Here is an 18,628-nt window from a genome sequence, read left to right on the forward strand (position 1 = left end):
AATAAAGGAAGGCGTGAAAAAGCACTGAACGTTTTTGGCTCGACATATAGCGACACAAATTAAGCGCAACAGTGTTCATTTCCAATCAGGCTTATTGGTTCCCTTCCCAAAAATAGCAGAGGAGGCAGCTTGGTCAGATTGTTCCCGTTCAATGCTCGCTCGATGCCAGTTTTCCGTGTAAATATACACGGTTCCTTCTCTTAAGGAGCTTAAGTTTTTGGTGAAACCAAGAACTAAAAAAAAAAAAAAATTGGGTACATAATACAGAATCTCAGTGAAAAAGTGCTCTACAGCAAGAGCATTATTGAGAGGACAGGGCTAGCTAGCAAATGTGGTTCTCTTGTTCCTGGGTCTTAGATCTACCTCACGGTAGGGGAAGTTACCTAGATCTGTGGCTTTAAGTAAGTATCATCTCCTACCTGGTGTCCTCCGAATTCACAGCCATCAGCTGCTCCCACTGACTCTCATATTCAAAGTGTATGCTTCACACAACCGCATACGTTTTACTTCCTCCAGTGCTAGCAAGCTGCTCCAAGAGTTCTTGGATTCCGGCAATAGCCTCCCAACCCTCGCCTCACTCCCTTGACCGTCTTTGTCCCAATCCTCCACACAAAGGCCAAGTAATTGTTTAAAATGTAAATCCGATCACACCACCACGTCGCTGTGTAACATGTTTTTTCTTCAGAGTGCAAACCCGCCCCGGAATATCATACATGCATTTCTTTACTTGTCTGCTCTTTCTCCTCCTAGAATGTAGGTTCTGTGAGGCAGAGACTTTACCTGATTTGTCCTCTGATAGATCCCATGACCCTAAATCAATGTCTAGCACATGAACACTCAATGAATATTTGTGTAACAAATGAATGAAGAGATTTATTTTCTAAACACATGTACTGTCCCACTACAGTCCTAAGCATTTTACAAAATTAATCTTCCTGAGAACCTAGATTCTATTTTTATCTCCATTTTATAAACAAAGAAACTGAGGCATAGAAAGTTAAATAGCCTCAATCAAATCACAAAGCCAGAAAATGATGGAGCTGAGATTCAAACCCAGGCAGCTTGGCTCCAGAAGAGGCATTCTCTTCATCACTGTGCTACTTAGCGATGGGGTTCAGGACATGCTATCCTAAAATATGGCACCTCCACATATTGAGTATTTTAAGTTGAAGGAGTTTGAGAAAACAGGAAAGTCATTTGACCTCCTCACTCCCTCAATGCCCGACACACACACACACCCCATGAAACAGGTCATAAAACTCTCAAGTGAGAGCTGCCCTTAGTATACCGAGAGGAAAGCAGCACCATCTCCAAGGACAAGGAGACTCTGAGAAGAATTCTAACGAGCAAGTCTTGCTAAATTCCCCCCCAGATTACTACCCTTTAACCTAGCATAAAAATACTCAGGCTTAACTGTTTCTTTTGGTCTTCATTTCCTTATGAAGGCTCCCATGTCACGTAAAAACTTACATTAAATGAATTTGTAGGGACTTCCCTGGTGGTGCAGTGGTTAAGAATCCACCTGCCAATGCAGGGGACACGGGTTCGAGCCCTAGCCTGGGAAGATCCCACATGTCGCGGAGCAACTAAGCCCGTGCGCCACAACTACTGAGGCTGCACTCTAGAGCCCGCGAGCCACAACTAGTGAGCCCTTGTGCCACAACTACTGAAGCTCACACGCCTAGAACCCATGCTCCACAACAAGAGAAGCCACCACAATGAGAAGCCTGAGCAACGCAACGAAGAGTAGCCCCCGCTCACCACAACTAGAGAAAGCCCGCTCGCAGCAACGAAGACCCAAAGCAGCCAAATAAAAATAAATAAATTATTTTTTTATTTTTTTAATTGTATGCTTTTCTCCTGTTAATTGTTTTTGTCAGTTTAATCTTCAGATCCAGCCAAGGACCTGAAGAGGAGCAAGGAAAACTTTTTCCTCTCAATATTACCTTTTCTTTCAGCAAAATGAATCATGCTGTACTTGGTCTGCACTGTGCTTTTCTTACCAAAGATCATGGATTTCTTTTTTTGTTGTTTTTTAATTTTAGCTGCGCTGGGTCTTTGTTACAGCGCACGGGCTCTTCGTTGCGGCACACGGGCTTCTCGTGCAGGCTTAGTTGCTCCGTGGCATGTGGAATCTTAGTTCCCAACCAGGGGTGGCACCTGCATCCCCTGCATTGGAAGGCGGATTCTTAACCACTGGACGACCAGGGAAGTCCCAATCATGGATATTTTTTAATATCACTGTAGGAATATACCATAGTTAATTTAACCAGTCCTCTAGGTTAAACCAGTCCTCTAGGACTAATTTGTCTTCAATTTTCATTATCCAAACAAAGTGGTACTGAGGGTAACCACATTTTCAGTCTTGAGAAATAATAGCAAATAACTATTTTTAATCCATGTACAATATTTTTTACATAAAATCTCTGAGAAAGAAGAATATTTTTTTCCAATTAGGGACTTCCCTGACGGTCCAGGGTTAAGACTCCACACTTCCACTGCAGAGGGCACGGGTTCGATCCCTGGTTGGGGAACTAAGATCCCACAAGGCGAGAGGCACAGCCAATTAAAAAAAAAAAGTTAATTGTCCCTAATTTCACACTGATAGTATCTTTTTTTTTTCTTTTTTTGGCTGCGTTGGGTCTTTGTTGCTGCACACGGGCTTTCTCTAGCTGCAGTGAGCGGGGGCTACTCTTTGCTGCGGTGCGGGGGCTTCCCATTGTGTTGGCTTCTCTTGTTGCAGAGCACGGGCTCTAGGTGCGCGGACTTCAGTAGTTGTGGCACGCAGGCTCAGTAGTTGTGGCTCATGGGCTCTAGAGCGCAGGATCAGTAGTTGTGGCGCACGGGCTTAGTTGCTCCGCGGCATGTGGGATCTTCCCGGACCAGGGCTCGAACCCATGTCCCCTGCATTGGCAGGTGGATACTTAACCACTGCTGCTACCAAGGAAGCCCCACACCAATAGTATCTTAATGGAATAAAATACATTTAAATAAGAAAGCAAAGTCATCACTGAACATTTACAGAGCACTGATTATGTGACAGGGACTGGGGAAGTAGAAATGAATAAGGCAACACTCCAGGCCCCAGAGATCTTTCTCCAGGGAGATTCAGATCCTCAAGAAGACAAAAATGTGTAACAAATGAATGGGGAGTCTTCAATAACCAAGAAAGTAAATCCAGAGCTGGAGGACCATTGCCTTCAGGACCAGTGAATTTATGCAAAGGCAGTAGTTGAGAGAAGAGTTGCTAATGTTTGGAACCACTAGTAATTTTGAGTTCCCTAAAAGTGAAACCGATTATATTTTGTCCTGAGGGCAGTGGGAATGTTGAGGAACTTAATAAGGAGAGTAGGGCTGACAATCTTACACAAGTCTGGCAGCAGAGTGGGAAATGGTTGGGGGGAGGTCGCCGCTGGAGTGAAGGCAGGAGGATTAATAAGAGCCTGTGGCAGTGATTCCTGCCACAGATACGACTGGCTGAACTGGGCTGAGAGAACTGAACCAACTGGAAAGATCTTGTAGGAGAGGAAAAATAATTTCTCTCTACTCTCTGTGCTCTTGGCTGAGACCTTTGTAATAAGACATCTTAACAAGAGAAAACAAAAAAACCCAGAAGTTTATTAGCATGTATATCTCATGTATACATGGGAGATACCCAGGGGAAAATGAGTAGCTCCCTGAGGTGGCCTAAAATACCTGCTTAAATACCTCCTTCAGCTAACAATAGAAAGAAAACTGTGGGGAGGCCAGTTATAGGATGGCCATCAGGAAAAAGCACCAAAAGCAAGGATAAGGTTTATTAAGCAGATTTCACTGACTTCGCTGGAAGATTCTCCTGTGAGTTAGTCATCCTGGTACAGAGAGGGAGACACCCTTACAAATAGAGATTTCCATTCTAAAAATTTCCCTTACAAAAGGGTAACTTCTCTGTTTTCAAAACTTCTCCCTTTTCTCAAAATAATCAGCTTAAAATAACCTTATGCCAAAAAGGCATATTTTGGGGTGGCATATTCTGCTAACTTTCAGCCTCTTAAAAGGTAGAAGCCTCGGGAGGCAGATGTGAGGAAGAGGAATAAAGCAAGGATGAGCGGTAGACTTCAGGCTTGGGCACCCACGGAGATGAGAAACACGATGGGGGCAAAACTGGAGAAAGATGAGGGGCGAGCTCAATTTTGGATTGAGTCTGAGGTCTCTGTGGGACATTTAGAGAGAGATCGTCAGGAGGCAGGTTTGGAGTTAAAGAAGGGGCTGAGCTGAAACGATATGTGGGAATTAAAAGAGTAAACAGGGTGGGCGAGAATGCCCAAGAGCCGGCTGTAACGCCACAGCACAGCGCGAAGGAACCCGCTTCCCGGCTTCGCAAGGACCTTGAAGCCAAGGCTCAGCCCACTGATACGCCGCTCACGCCCGCCCTCCCCCGGAACTTCACCCACAGCCCCTGAGCGTGTCAGACTGCCGCCCCTCCTGCGCCCCGCTAGCCGGGCATTCTGGGAGCGGAAACCCGCTCCGAGCGCGGAGCATGTTGGGAGCTGTAGTTTAGGAGAGGCCCAGAATTCCTCGCAAGTCGCGGCATTTGGTCACTTAAAGGGCAGGTCCAGAAAGCGATGATGCTCCCGGGGCAGGGTACCCCTCCGGCGGCGGCACGGGGCGCCCCGGGCCGCATCCCCTCTCCGCAGAGCATGGCATTTCCAAGCCTCTACGATCTGTTCCACCTGCAGGGGAGGCGAGTCATGGCGGAGTCACGCAATACCTACCTCAGCCCGCAGATCCTGGGCTGCGCCCCCCGCCCTTCCCCCCACGCCGCGGAGTGAATCTGAGCCGTGTTCCCCGCGTCCGTACCGGGATGAGCGGCTCCCGCCGGTTCTGCTCTTCCAGGGCGCTCAGCTCTGCCGGAGCCAGCAAGGCCAGTCTCAGCTCCCGCACCACCGGGGCCGCCACCTCGGCCGCAGGCCGCTCCAGCACCGCCTGCCGACGCCAGCGTTGAGCCCAGGCGGGCGGGGGCACCTGCCCAGCCGCCCGCTCCCCGGGTTCCTGCGGCCCGAGCCTCCTTCAGCGCCCCCACCCCGCGCTCCCCTCAGCTCCCGCTCACTGCGCCCACGCGCGCCCAGCTCCGGGCTGCCAGGACCAGCTCGGCCTCATCCACGCAGAGCTTGTCGCTGCGCAGCAGGAGCAGCAACGCGGGTGCCGACAGCTCCAGGAAACCACGGGTCCGGAGGGTCTCCTGTGGGTCCGCGATTGGGTCAGTGGGGAGCAGGATGAGGCGTGTGGGGTTGGGAGTATGAAGGTCGGGAGCTGTACCTGGCTGTGGGCCTCTATGAAAGCTACACAGCGCTCCTGCAGCGGTCCCAGGCCAAAGGATACGGCAATCTGAGAGCAGAATGAGGGAGGTCGGGTTGAGACTGGAGGGGCCATGTAGCCCGGCCCTCCACAGGGGGACCACCTGCAAGCCTGTCCAGCAACACCCACCTGCAGGGCCTCACAAACCAGCTCCACGTCTAGCACCTTCATCACAAACTGCAGGCACAGCTGGGAACAGAAACGAATGTGGGTTGTGCCCAAATGTCCCTCTTCCAAGACCCCAGCCCCAGTCCAGAAGCAGTGAGCAGGCTTGGAGCAGTGAGCCACCCAGGCTTATAGCAGTCCCAGGCCCATACAGACCTCCCAGGCCAAGGGAGGCAGGGAATCACCTGGGCCCGAGACTTGGCAAACCTGGAGGAACTAGAAACTAGCAAAGCCAAGCCCAGCGACCTACCTTTTAGTACATTCCTCGCTAATCAAGCTAGATAAGAGCCATGTGAAAATTCCACTCTCCCTTTCTCTCAGGACACTTATCTTTCTCCATGTGTCCCCTTCTGGACTCTTCTCTTTTAACCAGAAACTTGAATTTCATCCACAACATCTCCCTCTCACCCCCCACATCCAGAAAAGCACCGGGTCATGACAATTCCACTTCTCTCAAAGCCATGCACCTCTCTCGGGCAACCACCCCCACCCCCACCCCCCCTTACTGGACTGGTAAGCCCTAATCCCTTCTCCCCTTAGCTTCCAAATCCTCACTCCTTTATCTGAAACCTCATGAATTTCCACTGCTGTCTGGGTAAAAGAAGTCCAAATTCTTCAAGTTCTGCAGGAACCAGCCCTTGGCATGCTCTCCAATCTCATATCTCCCTCTCCAGGGAGTCCAGCCACACTAAATGTCTCACCAGCATCTTTTGTACCTCTGTCTCCGTAACTAGAATGCCATCTCTCCTCTCCCCCTCTGAACAAACTCCTACCTGTTCTACCCGATCCAACACAAATGTTTCCTCCTCCAGGAAGTCTTCCCCTCCTCTCTCCCTGGTGGCGAGACTAGAGACTCTCCGTACAGTCTCAGCACCATTTGCCCTTATCTGTCACACTTCTTATGGCACTGGGTTAAGAGTTTTCTTGTGTCTGTCTCTCTTTGAAGAACAGGGATCAAGGCTAACTTATCCTGGTATCTACAGCACCATCCATAAACACCCCACATGCCCCCACAGCACACACAGGGCACGCGCAAATGCCTATCTACACAGAGATACCCATACTTATGTCTGTACCGGTGCACGTTGCTCTCCAGGCTAGCTGGTGTGTGAGGCAGGATAGGAACTGAGCCCATAAGAGGCAGGGGAAACGAGATGAGGCGCCACATAAACCCACCTCTCGCAGTTCCTCCAGCCCATACTCCACAGCCGCCGTCAGCACCTCCAGCACCTGCAGAGTGGGTGATTGGGGGAGTGGAAAGGAGTCTCCCCCGTCCCTCAGCCACCCCTCCTCCCACCCAGAGCCCTGCCCGGTGGGCTCACGGAGTGGCGGTGCAGCTTGGCACTGTTGGTGTACAGAAACTCCAGCACTGCCAGGAAGGCCTCAGCTGGCACGGTGCTTAGCACCACAGGGCTAGGCACCCCGGGGCCCGGCTCTGAGCCCAGAAGTCGCTGGAAGAAGTTGCATCTACATGCCAACAAGCACCGGTGGGCAAACACCTCCTGCCGTTCTTGACCGACGACAAAGCGAACATCACTGTGGGAGAGAGGGGCAGAGAACTAGGAAGAGGAGGCCAGAGTCTCTGTGCAACTCTAGGCTTTGCCTTTGCCCAACTCCGTTTCCTTGTCTGTCCTGTAAAAGAGACAGTCCCTCCAGCCGAAGGTCTGGGTCACACAGGCGTGGTTCTAATTCCAGCTCCACCTTGTGGTGCCTAGGCAAGAGACTTCCTACTCATTAACTCAGCTTTCTCATCCCTGAAACAGGATGCGAATCCCAAACCCTAGGAGGTGGCTATGTTTGATCAATTGATCACTGAGGGGGCACCAGGGCTGATACAAGGTTGATCCCAATACCCCTCTCCTCCCCCCCCAGCCTGTGTCTTGGGGGAAGGGAAACTCTTTTTCGCTTCTCCTCCACAGACTGCAAACTCAGCTTTTTCAGCCTCCTCCAGACAGGAGAGGGTAGGGTTGGGGGTGTAGAGTGCACCGGCTGCAAATAGACACGTCAGTGAGGCACCATCATGAGGCCGGACCACATTTTCCATCTTCACGATCACTACCGGCCCCAGCCTCTGGGCCTCTGAACAGCATAGTGGGTAGGAAGCAGGAGATGAAGCTTGAGCTTCCTGGAGCCTCCCAGTCTCAGGTCCAAGGCCTGGGGGTTCCCACTGCTCAGACCAGGCTGCGATGCCCAAAGAAGTAGGGTTATAGGAGTCACCGACCCGTAGGGAGGGGCCCAGCTCCGAGGCAGGGGGAATAGAAAGCTGCATTCTAGTTCTCCTGACCAGCGTTACCCCCGTACTCTATGCCTTGGTTTCAGACAGCACAGCGTCCTGGGCAGGCAGTGCGCCCCAGGCAGCACCCTTGAACTACTTCCTGTCTGCAGCTCTGGCTCAGTCTCTTGAGCTTTGTTCCTCTTGTGAGTCCGCAGTTCCCAGAGCAGGGTTATCTGCTCCTCTGCCTCCCTAGGGAGGCACTCAAGTTACATTCCATTTCTCAGGGTCCTGGGGGCAGAGGGCTCTTCTCTGCCAGGAGCCTAAGATCCAAAACAGGAAGGCCTTTCCCTGAGGTCACATAGCTGCTCTGAGCTCCAGTCCCCAGTGCCCCCATCTCTGGCTCTCGTAGACACTAAGCGACCAGTAGTTATCCTCTACACTTGACTTCCCCAGACTGAGTTCACCAGGGAGGAGGGTCAAGTCCTAATTCCCCACTTCCTCTGTACCCAGCGCTTCCTCAGAGTCAAGGGGCCCAGCAGAGCCAGCTAGGGAAAACCCACAAACAGGGCCCCCCCTCACCTGTATAGGGGGTTGTTGACGAGGCTTCGGAGTGCTGTGGAAAAGGGCGCAGCCTCCCCGTGCACAATCAGTCCTGGGGTCTCCATGGGTGGGGTAGGGCAGGGGAGTGAGCAGGAGGAACAGCCTAGGAGGCCTGTTGTCTGCTGGTCCATGGGAGGCGGTAGGTGGAAGGATCAGGAGGCCTGGTTGAGCCCTAAAGCTGGTGAGGAGCTAGAAAGGCCCGAGAGGGAGGGGCAAGAGCTTGGGAGGCCTGTTTGCTGAGAAGCTAAAGTTTAGGAATGAGGCAGGAGGCCCAGGTTCCTGAAGGCATCAGAGGCCAGTGGAGGAGGCCAGAGGCTTGGCTTGGGGATGGGGACTCAGGGAGGGGACCAAGAGAGGCCAAGGTAGAGCGGACTGGACTCGGCAGGAGAGGCTGGCTGTGGATGAGGCCCCAGCTGGGAGCATGCCCAGGCAGCGCTGGGGTGGGAAGCCTGTGGGTTTCCACGGAAACTAGAGCCCAGCCAGAGACGAGGCCCCGCCCAGCTCCCACAGGCCCAGAGAAAACTTCAGCCCTAGAGGGGCCCTAAGCAGAGTCGGAGGGTCTTGGCACCCTGGCCCCTGCCTGTCCTGGGTTCAGAGTTCAAACTCCCTGCCCCCTCCCACCCTCCCCCCAACAGACACACAGGGTCAAGATCGGGCTAGCCAGGCCTGGGGAACCCCCCTCAGCGGGGAAAGTCCTTGTCCCTATGGACCGTTTTCAGGGCCCAGACCTGGTTTGTTTGGGAGGTGGCAGTCCTGTTGCTCCCAGAGAGGGGTCAGGTGAGGAGGTGTCACCTCTGAAAGAGGAGTCATGGTCTCTGGCATCCCTGAAATGCAACCGAACGGGGGAGGGGGGGGTCGGCAACCTGAGCAGTAGGGCACACAAGAGGTGTGGATAGGTCAGCATTGAGGTCAGCAGGGTGCACTTAGGAGTGGAGTCATCACTGTTGCATCAGGTCTGTATTCGGATGGGTCTCCCTTCCCCCTCCCCCAGCCCTGAATTGAGGAAGTCATCCGAGCCACACCCTAGCTCTGCACAGGGAACGGAAAACGTTTGCCCTAGTTGAGGCTGACAGGGAGATGACAGGGCCGGGGGCGGGGGTGGGGGAGCTCCTTCCCGTAGGCCCAGGTCCGGATTTCTGAGGGGCCTCCCCCACAGCCTCAGGGTTTCCCCATATCCCAGGCCCTCTGAGACTTGCTGACAAGTGGAGAGCCAGTCTTCACAAGGGGTGAAATGGACAGTGGGTCAAGAGCTCTGGGGTGGGGGGACACCAATCTGACCAGAGCCCCTCTCTACATCTGCCCCTTCAGTCAGACTTGTATGCCCTTGGGCTCTAAGCCCCCGCTGATCCCTCTCCCCTGATGACTCAGTCACCTGGCACGTGCTCATAGTAGGCACACTCCCAGGTTAAGCCAGAGCCAGGACAGGAAAGAGGGAACCGGGAAGAGGGGAGTGCTTGCCCAGTAACCCATGGCAACTCCACAACAAAGGCAAGGGGCCCTTAACGTCCCACCTGCCAGCCAGGCCAGCCAGGCAAGGGCTGTTAGGAGAGAGCTTGGAGGCCAAAGGCTACAGGTGACTCAGGTGTCTGAGGAGTTTCGGGAGAAGAGGGCAGCCATCCCAGAAGTGATTCTGGAGGTAGGGCCGGAAGCCAAAAGTGGAGAGTGGAAGGACCATCCTGAGTCACCTGGCCCCAGCCGCAGCCAGTTGTAGGGATCTTTGTGCCAGCCACCGTAAGAGCAGGTAGGGGTGGAGGATGTCTGGATTCAAGACTCACAGGGCTAGAAGGATCTGTGGGGGATGAAGGAGTTGGGTCTGTCTGTCCCTCCCTCTGGTCAGGGGGTGGCGGCGCCACTGTCTAGGCTGAGGCAGAGGGCAGATACATCTCCCCCTTCTCCTGCTGGTGAAGTCAGGTGGAAGGGAGAAAAGGAGGTGTACTTCGAGCTCATTTAACTAATCTCCATAGTGCCCAAGGAAAGTGGAGCTCAGGGGGCAGGGATAGCAAGATGATAGTCTGAGCAGCATCTCTCCCCTTATTGTGTCCCTAACAGCCCTTAACCCTCTAAGCACCTAGGAATCCACGCAGCCCCGGACTATTTGATTCACCTGTCCCCAAAAAAACAGGTAAGAAGGGATTAGGGGTTAAAAACTCTTATCATTAAGTAAGAGACGGGATGGTGTACAGAGACGGCCAGTGAGGGCCATCCCGTCCAAGCGTGCGTCTTCCAGCCGGCAGGTCCGCGGCTGGCAGGCCTGTGCCCTCCGGTTACGAGGAGGAGGAGGCTGCCAAAGACCATGGGCTGAAACAATCACCAGCGCAGCCTCCAGGCCGTCTGCCCAGCATCGATGAGACCCGACCAGACGGCACGGCCCCGGCCTCCCGCCGTGGCTCCGTGCTAGGTCTGGCCTCGTTCTTTTCGCGCCGCAACTCGCTGGCCGGGCCAGGTGCAGGTCTTCGGGGTCGGCGCCCATCCCTGGGCCCCTTGCCCCCTCTAGGCTCGCGGGTCAGCTCCTCTGGCTTACCCCTGGCGGCCGCCCGCTGGGCAGCGCCCTCGTACCACACGGAGTCGGCACCACGGGAGCGCTGTGAGGCCGCGTGCGCACAGCAGGCCCTGGAAGCGGCGTTGGAGGCAGGATTGCGCGAAGCGTGCTACTCCCACGCCGAGGCCGGGCGGCTGGCGCCGAAGCTGTGTGAGCTGGTGCACGTGCGCCTGCGCCTGCGCGAGCTCAGCCCGCCGCGCTACAAGCTGGTGTGCAGCATGGTGCTGGGGCCGCGCGCCGGACAGGGTATGTGCGTGGTCAACCGCGCGCTCTGGGACTGGGCCCGCGACAGGCTGGCCACAGCCGCGGTCACCAACGCCTCCTTCTTTGCCGTGGCCACGGTCCACAGGCTCTACTGCGAGCGAGGACTCCCCCGAGTTTTGCAAAAACGGTTTATTATACCAGGAGGAGGCCGTCCCTGGGGCTCACATCCCAATAAATAAATGTCTGTCAATAAATAAAAGTGGTCCATAAATAACGCCCCCTAGCGAGGGGCTAAGGCTCAGGCTTTTCTTGGAGAAGGGGTAGGAGGCCGCCTCCAACCCCAGTAAAGCTGGTCCCTGATTCCCTGGGGGATTCGGCCCAGAGCCCCCAGTGAGGCACCAAAGGAACAGGGAGGGCCACAAAGGCAAGGGCCAGAGCCTTACAGGCATAGGCGTCAGGCCTGAGGGCTTGGGTGGTGGCCGGCCCCGCAGGTTGGGGCCTAGACTGGGCAGCGGTCCCGGAGCAGGCGCAGAGCATAGCAGAGCCGCTGCCTCAGGTCTGGGGAGCAGCCCAGCTGCTGAAGGTGGGAAGCAAGGTAAGTACAAGCACTGCGATTGCGGGCCACAAAAGTCACAAGGAGGGGCTCCCAGCCACTGAGGATCAGCTTGGTGTGGTCTCCGTAGAAGTTCACCTGTGTGCAGGAGGGTGGCACTGATCAGGGCCTAAGGCCCAGACCGTTTCCTCCCCAGCACCCTGGACCTCCCAGACCTTACCCCCAACTCCAAGAGGAGCTCTTACCTGGATGGTGCCATCACTAAAGAGCATGAGTAGGGCCTGATCAGTCTTGACCCACTGTAGCAGGAGTGGGGGGACAGGCACCTCCACCTCTTCCACACTGGGCAGATCTCCACCCTGGGAGCAGGGGCAGGTCACTTGTCTGACATGAGTCAGTCCTCTCTCCATTCATGTCTCCCTTAGAGGTTTAGCTTCTAGCTGCAGCACCCATCCCCTCGCCCACCCACCCCCAAAGGGGAACAGAAAGGGATCAGGATGTGTTCGTCCTCAACGTGCCCCACCCCAGTCCACAAACCTTCATGAGGCGCTGCTCCATGTAGGAGGCAAAATACCTCAGGACAGCCAGCTGAGGCTGCAGGGCCCGAGGCACAGCACCCACAGAGAAGGAGAAGTGCTTGGTGCTGGTGGGGTCGTAGTGCACAGTCCTGGAGGGGAGGAGATGGAGACAGAAGTCAGGTGGAGCCCTGTACCCACGCCCCTCCCCTGAGAGACTGCAGGTCGGGGAGCCCCGGAGCACACACCAAGGTACAGCCCTGCTGAGTACGCTGGGCTGGCACAAGGCTCCCTGTGACACCACTTACTTTCTGTTGGCTGACAGGGCCATGTGCGTGCCATTGTTGAAGAGCACAGCCACACGGCAGCTGGACAGTTGATACCCAAAGCCAAACTTGTTGGAATAGTCAACCCACTTGCTGACCCACACCAGAGGCTCTGGCTGGGCCAGGGGAGCGGGGTTCTGTTCAGCTGTCATGGAAGAGGAAGGAATGAGAACCTGTTCCTGGCCTCCCAGTCAAAGAACTCCCACCACCATTCACATACACCAGACCCCAGCCTCACCTGGGGACATGAAGGCCAGGCAGTTTCTCAGAGCACAGAGGGCTGACTCCACCACTGTGGCCACAGTCAGACCTTCTTCAAACCCTGAAGGGAACAGGGCACTGAGAATTAGGCAATAGTCCCCAAGGTCCTAGACAGTGACTCTCCACCCACTCCTTCCCTTTGGGCCTGGTCTCAGGCCCAGCAACCTCTAGCACCCTTCACCCTCCTGGTGGCTCACCATCTCCACTGCTCGCCAGTGTCCCACGGGGTGAACTGTCCTCAAGTGCTGTCTCTACCAGGCTGACGGGGGCTGGACCTGAAGCTGCCGGAGCCTGGAGGGTTGGGTGGAGAAAGGGAGTGAGAGAGGCCCCGAAATCCAAATCCTTGAGAGTCCATGGCCCGGCCCTGCCCTGGCACCCGGGGCACCCCAGGTCAGCCCTTCCTGGCCAATGAGACACAGCCAATTAGGCCACCACGAGGCTAGATGTTTCATCAGCCTCTTTTATCCCAGGCTTCCCGCAGCTGCTAGGGTGGGGGTGAGTCAGGGGAACACTGTCCACGTGAGCACCTCACCTTGGGCCTGGCACCCTGATGGCCAATGGACATCCGAGTAAGGCTGTTCACCAAACAGGAGACTTCGTCCCGCTCCTCAGGATGGTTCTTATCTGGGTGGGGCGAGATAGAATCCTCAGAACCCTGTCCAGCCCCCCTGCTTCCCGCTGGGATGATACTGTTAGGCATACCCACGTGCCTGTGTAACACATGCTCTCCCCAGGGACTCAGACTCACACCCTCACATGTACTTGACAAGCCCTCTGCCGCTCTGTACCCTCAAAACCACTGACATCCCAGACTCACTCTTACTCTTCTTCCTCCCAAATAGGCTCTTGGTAACTTTGACAAACAGAATCCTAGCTGGGTTAAGGGGTGTCAGGTCTGGGACTGTCACACAGCTGCTGACAGGGAGCCGGTAGGGGGTGTAGCCCTGAAGAGAGAAGGCGTGTGAGCAGAGAGGAGCAGTGCAGGGGTCCTGTCACCTGCTCCCATTCAATCCCCTGGGAATCCGCAGACTGGACATGTCTGGGGGGCCACAAACCTTGGTAAAGAAGTTGTGGCGCAGGATCTGGTCAATTGAGGGGCGGTCTTGGGGTGAGGCTCGAAGGATGGTGGCCAGGAGCTGCCGGGCAGGCAGTGAGAGGCTGGCAGGCAGCGTGTAGTGAACCTGTTTGATGCAGCGGTATGTCTCCTTCAGGTCAACTGTCTCAAAGGGGGGGCTCCCACATAGCAGTGTGTACCTGTGGGGCAGAGAAAGGGGGTCAGGAGTAAAGTGGAACATATGCCTCCCTGGGTACCCCCTGTGTGCACATGACTCTGGGACTCACATGACACAGCCCAGGGACCACACATCTGCCTCAGGGCCATGGCCCTGTCTCTGCAGCACTTCTGGGGCCACATAGTTGGGGGTGCCACAGACGGTCCTGAAAGGGGGTAGGGAAGAGCAGAGGACAAGGTTCAGAAGCAGCCTGGCTGGCCCCTCATCCCTGCCCCCACTGTGAGTCCAGACAAAGCAGCTGCCTGTCACCAAAGGCCAGAGAACTCCTGCTTGTTCTGAGACAATGGATGCCAGGGATGGCAGCTGAGTCCCTGCCCACCCGCCTGGCCCAGCTGTTCAGCAGGACAGGGGGAGGCCCTGACCCCCAACCCAGCCCCCTCCTCCAGGGTCAACAGAGGGTCCATCACTGATCCCTTCCTCCTTCCCCCACTCCCGTCTGTCAGACACCCATACAGGATGTCACCTCCTATGGTCTGTGCCACACACACCAACACCAGCTGTCATGTCCCCCATAAACACTTAACTACCACACATGCTATCTGTTTTACACCCAGTCTTCGTTGCCACAGCAGGTTATCGTGACACATGGGGTGTCATGTCCCACCATCCCTACACTCTCAGTCCATCTCACACATTCTTATGTCACCATCCACATTCACACAGGATCAGTCATACACCTCCAAGAATCCTTACACCCATCTGTCTCGGGGACTAAACACACAGAGGACCCACAGCCTCTCCATCATTCCCATTCACCCAGGCTGCCACTGCCACCATCTCACACACACACACACACAGCCCATCATCCTTTCCCATCTATTACACAGACACATCAGGCAGTCATCGTGCCTACCACATACATATTTAGTGTCTGTCACGCACGTCATCTGTGTCACACAGACTGTGGCCACCCCCCTCCTCAAACACTCACTTCTTCCTATGCTCCGGGGGCTCCAACCTGGTTGCCAGCCCAAAATCCCCCAACTTCAGTTCCATGTTCTCAGTGATGAAAAAATTTCCTGGACCGGGGTAGAGAAATGTGTCAGACGCCTTTTTCTCTGCCTCCCTAACCCCCCATCCTGTTGGCCCAGGAGTCTCACCCAGCTTGAGGTCTCGGTGCAAGATGCCTCGCTGGTGCAAGTACTTGAGTCCGGAAAGGATCTGCCGAAGGTAGTAGCGCACCTCTGGCTCCAACAGGGTGTGCCGGGCCTTCCAGATGTGGGCCAGGGACTGCAGAGAGCCACTGCCTCAGCCCCTCGTCTGCCCTCCCGGATCCTCCCTCCACTTGTGCTTGCTGAGGAAAAGCAGGGCTCCAACTTTGGGTCTTAAGGTCCCCATTCCCTCCCCCACCTCCATCACCATCCCTCACCTTTCGGCTGCAGAGCTCCAGGAAAATGTATATGTTGTCAGCATCCTCAAAGTGGTGCGAGAAACGCACAATGTGGCGGTGCTGCAGGCCGCGGTGCAGCTCAATCTCGTTTAGGATCTGCAATGGGGACGCGGGGTTGTCATCCGCAAAGGGCTCCCACGCCACTGTCCCCACCCCACCCGTCGTTTGCTGGGACTGGGTCCCGGCTCACCTTCTCGCGCTGATGCGGCTTGGTGATGCGGCTCTGCGAGATGACTTTGACCGCGTAGGCATTGCCGGTCTCTGTGTCAGTGGCCTCGTAGCAGCGGGCGAAGCCCCCCTATAAGGAGGGGGCATCAGGCAGGGCGCTCCAGGGGAGCGCCAGGGCAGGCCAGCAGAGGTTCCCGCGCCGAGGCCAAACGCCCCTGCCACGCCCCGCGCTGGCAAAGAGGCCGGCAGGATCCCCCTCTACCCTCGCTGACACCACCCCCCAGCTCACCTTGCCCAAAACGCGGCCTTTGAAGTAGGTGCGGCCGCTGCGCGGGTCAGTGATGAGGCGCCCAGCGTCCGGCGCCAGCGGCCCGGCCAGCACCTCCGGCTCAGGTCCCGGCATGGGACTCCCAGGAGGTCCGGGCCCGGCGGGGGGCGCTGGCAGGGCGGCAGCACGCGGGAAGGGGCGCGGGGACAGGAAGCCGGTCGCGGGCTCCATGAGGGCGGTGCGGCGCTGCGCGGGCCCGGCTAATTCTGGCTTCCGCCAGGCCGCGGCAGCGCGTGGCGCTGGCTGGATTTGCTACGCGGCGCTCGCGCCCGAGAGAGCCCAGCGTTTTTATCAATGAACGCCTGCCCCCTCCCTGGCGTCTCGTCACTAAGAGCCCGCCCCCTTCCTGGAGGCGAGTCACCAAAAGCCACGCCCTTCCTCGGGCCTTACGTCATCAAGAAGCTCCTCCTCCCACCCATGCACCCGGAGGCCCAGCTTCCTGCTTCCTTGAAGACGCAGGCCCTGCTTCCTTGAAGACGCAGCCATACCGCTAGTCACCATGCTGCTGGCCATCAGGATGTAGGAGCCAGCTGCGTCCCCGGTCCCCTACCTACCTGGTGATTGAGAGTCCCTCTAATGGGGGTCCTCTTTTCCCTCATCCTTGGGGGCTTATGCTGAGGTCCGAGGGGGCCTGGACATGTGGGGAATCCCCCTGGCAACTAGATGGACTAGCGTTCCAGCCTGGAGGACAGAGGCAGGGGCGGCGCTCGCTTTTGCCTGAGCTCGTCACCAACACTCCCCCTTAAGTGCGCGGGAATTTGCGCGCACTGGCACTGGCCACGCCCTTGGACAAAGCCCGCAGGCTCAGGCCAGTGCTGCCCCCCTTAGGGCCTGAGAGGAATTGCACGCGCCCAGCTGGGCTTGCCTGGCGTGGGGAGGAGCGTGGAGGCCTGGGCTGCTATGTTGAGTTTTGGGGTCAAACAGCCTGGCATTCAAGGCTTTTGACATGAGCCAGGCCACATCTTTCGCTACCCACATCCACACCTTTGAAGGGCAGATCTCAGGTTCTGGAGGGGTGCCGATTCCTTTTCCCTGAAAACAACCACTGCCCTGGGTCAGCAGCCAGAGGCCAGAAAGTGAGGAATGGGAATTGTATTTTCTCAAATCTAGCAATAGACAATTGGGCAGGTGGTCCCCGGGCCATCTGAACCCCTAAATCTGGTCTATGCCCACCGTTCCCAGGGCCAGAGACAGAGAGATGGGGACTTTTTAAAAAATTTTACTTTATTTGAAGTATAGTTGATTTACCATTTTGTGTTAATTTCTACTGTACAGCAAAGTGATTCAGTTATACATCTATATTCTTTTTCATATTTTTTCCATTATTGTTTATCACAGGATATTGAATATAGTTCCCTGTGCTCTACAGTAGGACCTTATTGTTTATCCATTCTATATATAATAGTTTGCATCTGCTAATCCCGAACTCCCAATCCATCCCTCCCCCACGCCCTCTCCCCCTTGGCCACCACAAGTCTGTTTTCTATGTCTGTGAGTCTGTTTCTGTTTCGTAGATAAGTTTATTTGTGTCACATTTTAGATTCCACATATAAGTGATCTCATATGGTATTTGTCTTAATCTTTTTGACTTGCTTCACTTGGATTGATAATCTCTAGGTTCATCCATGTTGCTGCAAATGGCATTATTTCATTCTTTTTTATGTCTGAGTAGTATTGCACTCTATATACGTACCACGTCTTCTTCTTCCATTCATCTGTCAATGGACATTTAGGTTGTTTCTATGTCTTGGCTATTGTAAATAGTGCTGCAATGAACACTGGGGTGCATGGGTCTTTTCTTTTTTAAAAAAAATAATTAAATTAATTTTTGGCTGCGTTGGGTCTTCGTTGCTGCACATGGGCTTTCTCTAGTTGCAGCAATCAGGGGCTACTCTTCGTTGCGGTGTGTGGGCTTCTCATCGCGGTGGCTTCTCTTGTTGTAGAGCACGGGCTCTAGGTGCGTGGCCTTAGTTGCAGCGCGTGGGCTCAGTAGTTGTGGCGCACAGGCTTAGTTGCTCCGTGGCATGTGGGATCTTCCCGGACCAGGGCTCGAACCTGTGTCCCTTGCATTGGCAGGTGGATTCTTAACCACTGCGCCACCAGGGAAGTCCTGATATTTCAATTTCATATTTGGAAAATAAAGCAAAATGTCTTTGTATGAGTTTTCTAGGGTTGTCATAACAAAATACTACAGACTAGGTGGCTTAAACAACAGAAATTTATTTTCTCACACTTCTGGAGGCTGGAAGGTCAAGATCAAGGTATTGACAAGGTTGATTTCCTCTGAGGCCTCTTTCTCGGTTTGTAGATGGTGTCAGTCTCCCTCTGACTTCACATGATCTTTTTTATTTTGGAGCCCCACGGAGCACCCCCTCCCCCCCGGCCCTGTGCCTCGCGGCATGTGGCATCTTAGTTCCCAGACCAGGGATCGAACCCACACCTGCTGCCGTGGAAGCGCAGAGTCTTGTCTTAACCACTGGACCACCAGGGAAGTCCCACATGATCTTTTTCTATGTGTCCTAATTGCTTCATCTCTTAAAGACATCAGTCAGAGCAGATTAGGGTCTACCTCAGGACCTCATTTTAACTTGACCTTTTTAAAGTTCGTATCTCCAAATATAGTCACAATCTAAGGTACTGGGGGTTAGGAGAAGTCAAAGCTCCATCCATCTTAGGTTTTCATACAGGACTCTTTTTTATTTTTTCAGTTTTGTATTTTTTATTAGTAGAATTTA

At 54.8% G+C, this 18,628-nt stretch overlaps 3 protein-coding genes across 6 annotated transcripts; 1 reads left to right on the forward strand and 2 right to left on the reverse strand.

The window, feature by feature from the left end:
* Positions 1–3,599: 3,599 nt before the first annotated feature.
* Positions 3,600–10,524, reverse strand: BTBD19 (BTB domain containing 19). 2 transcript variants are annotated; one of them, XM_022575545.3, is made up of 8 exons: positions 8,297–10,524; positions 6,825–7,038; positions 6,679–6,732; positions 5,467–5,526; positions 5,299–5,367; positions 5,090–5,221; positions 4,840–4,965; positions 3,600–4,712 (listed from the first exon to the last, which is right to left on the reverse strand). In XM_022575545.3, exons 1-8 carry the CDS (start codon positions 8,446–8,448, stop codon positions 4,578–4,580), a joined length of 942 nt encoding a protein of 313 aa, XP_022431253.1. In that variant the 5' UTR covers positions 8,449–10,524; the 3' UTR covers positions 3,600–4,577. The 2 variants fall into 2 exon arrangements, with proteins under 2 accessions (XP_022431253.1, XP_089750380.1); XM_089894254.1 differs by having other exon boundaries at positions 5,299–5,526.
* On the forward strand, positions 10,514–15,588 carry DYNLT4 (dynein light chain Tctex-type 4; the record flags this gene model as incomplete). Its single annotated transcript, XM_030760050.2, has 1 exon — positions 10,514–15,588. A coding segment is annotated over one exon (786 nt), but the record flags the coding sequence as incomplete, so codon positions are not given.
* On the reverse strand, positions 11,235–16,553 carry PLK3 (polo like kinase 3). Of its 3 annotated transcripts, XM_022575543.3 has the most exons (15): positions 15,855–16,549; positions 15,588–15,695; positions 15,377–15,493; positions 15,108–15,237; positions 14,939–15,026; positions 14,057–14,152; positions 13,771–13,969; positions 13,533–13,659; positions 13,248–13,339; positions 12,913–13,006; positions 12,693–12,776; positions 12,437–12,599; positions 12,151–12,280; positions 11,859–11,972; positions 11,235–11,751 (listed from the first exon to the last, which is right to left on the reverse strand). In XM_022575543.3, the coding sequence occupies exons 1-15, from the start codon at positions 16,062–16,064 to the stop codon at positions 11,560–11,562; spliced, it is 1,944 nt and encodes a 647-aa protein (XP_022431251.1). In that variant the 5' UTR covers positions 16,065–16,549; the 3' UTR covers positions 11,235–11,559. The 3 variants fall into 3 exon arrangements, with proteins under 3 accessions (XP_022431251.1, XP_089750363.1, XP_089750351.1); XM_089894237.1 differs by lacking the exon at positions 14,939–15,026 and having other exon boundaries at positions 15,108–15,301; positions 15,855–16,553; XM_089894225.1 differs by having other exon boundaries at positions 14,939–15,237; positions 15,855–16,551.
* Positions 16,554–18,628: the final 2,075 nt, after the last annotated feature.

This window comes from Delphinapterus leucas, chromosome 1 (assembly GCF_059928025.1).
Source record: "Delphinapterus leucas isolate spDelLeu-1000000601 "Yukka" chromosome 1, BTC_Dleu_Yukka2, whole genome shotgun sequence".
NCBI lineage: Eukaryota > Metazoa > Chordata > Mammalia > Artiodactyla > Monodontidae > Delphinapterus > Delphinapterus leucas.

Coding starts and splice junctions, on each gene's coding strand:
- PLK3 (XM_089894225.1), bottom strand. CDS start 16,064: ATGGAGCCCGCGACCGGCTTCCTGTCCCCGCGCCCCTTCCCGCGTGCT. Junction 15,494..15,587: donor AGCCGCATCAGCGCGAGAAG/GTGAGCCGGGAC, acceptor TCCCCATTGCAG/ATCCTAAACGAGATTGAGCT. Junction 13,007..13,247: donor ATCAGGGTGCCAGGCCCAAG/GTGAGGTGCTCA, acceptor CCAACCCTCCAG/GCTCCGGCAGCTTCAGGTCC.
- BTBD19 (XM_089894254.1), bottom strand. CDS start 8,448: ATGGACCAGCAGACAACAGGCCTCCTAGGCTGTTCCTCCTGCTCACTC. Junction 7,039..8,296: donor GTCAACAACCCCCTATACAG/GTGAGGGGGGGC, acceptor TCTCTCCCACAG/TGATGTTCGCTTTGTCGTCG. Junction 6,733..6,824: donor CCAAGCTGCACCGCCACTCC/GTGAGCCCACCG, acceptor CCCACTCTGCAG/GTGCTGGAGGTGCTGACGGC.